The 3,809-nt window shown below is 39.3% G+C and overlaps 1 protein-coding gene across 1 annotated transcript; it reads right to left on the bottom strand.

The window, feature by feature from the left end:
* Positions 1-1,756: 1,756 nt before the first annotated feature.
* On the bottom strand, positions 1,757-2,704 carry LOC110148315 (olfactory receptor 6M1-like). The gene has a single exon (XM_020910245.2). The coding sequence runs from the start codon at positions 2,702-2,704 to the stop codon at positions 1,757-1,759; it is 948 nt and encodes a 315-aa protein (XP_020765904.2).
* Between the last annotated feature and the right edge of the window lie 1,105 nt (positions 2,705-3,809).

Here is a 3,809-nt window from a genome sequence, read left to right as displayed (position 1 = left end):
TGGCTTTGAAGGTGGAGGAAGAGGGGGCCATGAGTCAAGGACTGCAGTACCTTCTAGAAACTAGGACTGATCCTTGGCCGATGGCTGGCAGCAGCAGCATACTAGGGCCCTGGTCCTAAACTTCAAGAACAACTCAAAATAAGAAGGAAATGGATTTTCCTCTAGGGCTCCTAGATAGGAATGCAGTCTGCAAATGTTAGCTTGGTGAGACCTGTATTGGACTTCTGAGCTGCAGAACTCTAAGATAGTCAATTTGTATTGTTTTAGCTGCTAATTTTGTTATGGTGTCAATAGGACACAAATGTAGTAGCTTTCAAAACCCCATTTTAATTAATGTCTGAGTATGAATACAGAGCAGAAAATTATGTGACTGCTTCATTCCTGATGATTCTGTTCTATTTTTGTGAGACTGAACCCAGGCCCTTGGCAGTGAAAGTGCAGAGTCCTAACCACTGGACCACCAGTAACTGTCCCCTTCTATCTTCTTGTGATCTGTAAACATTTGTCCACTGCTCTACTTTTTGACAGACAATATTCTTTCTTTTTGGATATTGTTCTTTCATAATATTCTGAATCTATTTTGAAGACAGTGCTTTCTCTTCCTGCTCTCCCATGACAGATTCTCTGCCGATTCTTAAGGTCTTCATCTTTGTCTGTGTAGCCGGAAGATTCATGACCACATTGGTAATGACTTAATTTTGATCTCTGAGATGCCTCTTGTCTTCTCCCTCTTCCTAAACTCTCTCTCTTTTTAAATTTATTTTTTATCTTTTTGGCCATTCCATGCAGGATGCAGGATCTTAGTTCCCTGACCAGGGATTGAACCCTTGTCCCCTGCTTTGGGAGCACAGAGTTTTAACCACTGGACTGCTCAGAAAGCCCCTTAGGCTCTCTTTTTAGATGCTTGTCCCCATTGTACCTGTATATATGCATATAAACATATATATATATTCAAAACTAGTGATCTATTTGGGGAAAGACACTTAATCTCAGTGAACCTCAGTTTTCTCCTCTGTAGAATGGAGAAAAAAACATCAGCTTCTTAAGAATTCCCTGGCAGTCCAATAGTTAGGACTCCATGCTTTCACTGTCAAGAGTTCAATTCCTGGTTATGGAACCCAAAGCCCACAAGCTGAGGTGGTGTGTGGCAAAAAAAAAAAAAAAAAAAATCTGCTTCTCAAGGTTGTTAAGAGGGTTAAATGTATATACTTAATTACATGTACAAACACAAGTTTATGTTAACCCTTTTCCCTGTTTTTGTATTATTATTTACAGTATTTGGCTGTTAGGGATGATTCCCATCATCTTGTAAATTCTTAAAACACTCAGAAGATTCACTTTTAGTCACATGTAGTTGCATAACTTAGATTATCTCCGTTAATCCTACTTTATCTAAAAAAAAGAAAAAGTACAAACCATATTCCCCATTTCACAGATGAGAAACTAAGATTAGAGAGGTTATTTGACAAAAAAGTGATAGAGTCAGGCTTAAAATTCAGGTTTTCTGACTCTAGTTCAGTATTTTTCTTTATTTCATTCAGTTTTGTGTGAGAGATGGTCCAATTAAGGTTCAGACCATGTTATTTTCTTGATGTCTGACTTGTCTGCTCTGGACCTTGATTGTAATACTTTGCATCAGATGAGGCACAAAACTTTTTCATTTCTTCTCACATATTTTTGATTTTATGGTCTTCAAGCATGCTTTACTCCACATTGTGTCCAAGACGTGAAAATGCCATTCTTAGCAAGCAAACTTTCAAGATTTCCTGTGCAACAAGGACACAATTTTGTTGATTGCATCTCTCAAAACTTCCTTTACCTTTTCATTCCTTAGACTATAAATGAAGGGGTTCAGGAGAGGGGTCCCCATTATGGTGAGGACAGCAGTCACTTTATCAAATTCCAGGGAATGACTCTGGCTTGGTCTCACATACATGAAGATGTTGCTCCCGTAGGCAATAGACACGACAGTGATGTGAGAAGCGCAGGTGGAGAAGGCTTTCTGACGCCCTTGGGCCGAGGGGATGCGCAGGATGGTAGAGATGATGTAGGTGTAGGACACGGTGGTGATCACCAGTGAGGTCAGGAGGATGAGAGAAGACAAGAGGAAGCTTATCCTCTCAAGGAGACGAGTGTCTATGCAGGCCGCCTGCAACAGAGGGGCGATGTCACAGAAGAAGTGATTAATCTCCTTCTGGCAGAAGGGCAGCCTGGACAGCAGAATAACCGGGCAGAGCACCGACAGGAAGGCCCCCACCCAGCAGCCCAGAACCAGCAGGAGACACACCCTGCTGTTCATGATGACGGTGTAGCGCAGGGGGTTACAGATGGCCACATAGCGGTCAAAGGACATCACCACCAGCAGGATGAACTCCACTGTCCCCAGGAAGAAGAAGAAGTATGTTTGGCTGATGCAGCCTGCAAGAGATATGGTCTTCCTGTCCTTGAGGAGAAAGGATAACAGTTTTGGGGTAACTGAGCTAGTGAATAAAATGTCCAAAAACGACAAATTACTGAGGAAGAAGTACATTGGGGTTTGGAGGCGATTATCAGTCCATATTAGGGAAATGATGACACCATTTCCTGTTAGAGTGAGCATGTAAGTAAACAAGAGGACCACGAAGAGGAAAATCTGAAGCTTCTGAAGAGCAGGGAAGGCGGTCAGGATAAATTCAGTCACTGTGGTCTGATTCTGCACATCCATTGAGTACAGAGCAAGGTGGGCAGCATGCCTCTGAAAAAATAAAAACAGAATATAAAGATGAAAGTCAGATTAAATAGGCTTTAAACTCCCAATAGCATCGAGAAGATGCAGTAGAAAGAGCTCTGAATGGAGAGTCAAGAGTGATTTGCTTCCATCCTGTCTCTGACCCTAATAAATGTAGGATCTTGGATAAATGACACGTGTTCTCCAAAGAGTCTTGCCATATTTAAAATTTTTGGTTGATGGAAATTATCTTCATAGTTCCATAAAGCTTGGTGACCTTTTAATTCTTTTTTTATACAATGCTTCTTTTCTACTTCCCTCTTCCTGACCTACTGTTTTCCAAGCTAAGTTCTGAGCATAAGAGGAGAAACCTACCTGAGAATCAAGTCAATCAATTTGGAAAATGGAGAAAATGGAAAGCTAATAAAGCTGAGTTAGTTTTCTTGAGGTTTTTTCAAGTTTTCAGGTATTGCTTAAATCAAAGAGCAGAGAAATGAAAATTGTGCAGTCAAATGAGAGGGAACTTATATTTGTTTCTATTTATACTTACCTTTGTTATATGTGTTGAGGTAATACAATATCAGGTTGGACACATATTATTTTAATTTAGTAGTAATTGAATTCTCCATAAAGTTCTGTGGTATTTATTTATTTATTTAATTTTTTTGGCCTTGCTTTGAGCCTTGTAGTATCTTAGTTCCCCAACCAGGGACTGAACCCTGACAGTGAGAGCACCAAGTCTAACCACTGGACTGCCAGGGAATTCCCCATGGTTTTTATATTTTTAAAATTTGCTATAATCATATATGTTTTAAAATATCTACACTGTTATGGAAGTAATAATATATGTATCATATATATGTATGTATAATATACAAGGTCAATAATATATGTATCATAATTTGTGAAACCAATTTTATATATTTTGAAAAACATCTTTGGGAAAATGGTCAATGTTCTTCTCTTTTGTTCTTTGCAATGTTATGTCTATGGCTACATGGACAATAGACTTTATCCTCCCATTCTCCAAGTGACTCTTAACAGGTTTCTACAAATAAGACTTCTATACAATATATTCTTTTCAGCCACTGGACGATCACAT

The sequence above is a fragment of the Odocoileus virginianus genome, unplaced genomic scaffold (genome assembly GCF_023699985.2).
Source record: "Odocoileus virginianus isolate 20LAN1187 ecotype Illinois unplaced genomic scaffold, Ovbor_1.2 Unplaced_Scaffold_19, whole genome shotgun sequence".
In the NCBI taxonomy this organism is placed as follows: domain Eukaryota; kingdom Metazoa; phylum Chordata; class Mammalia; order Artiodactyla; family Cervidae; genus Odocoileus; species Odocoileus virginianus.
The sequence above is the reverse complement of the archived record's forward strand: the minus strand, read 5'-3'. Positions and strand labels throughout refer to the sequence as shown.

Excerpts from the sequence above, each read along its gene's own strand:
- LOC110148315 (XM_020910245.2), bottom strand. The coding sequence starts at position 2,704 with ATGGATGTGCAGAATCAGACCACAGTGACTGAATTTATCCTGACCGCC.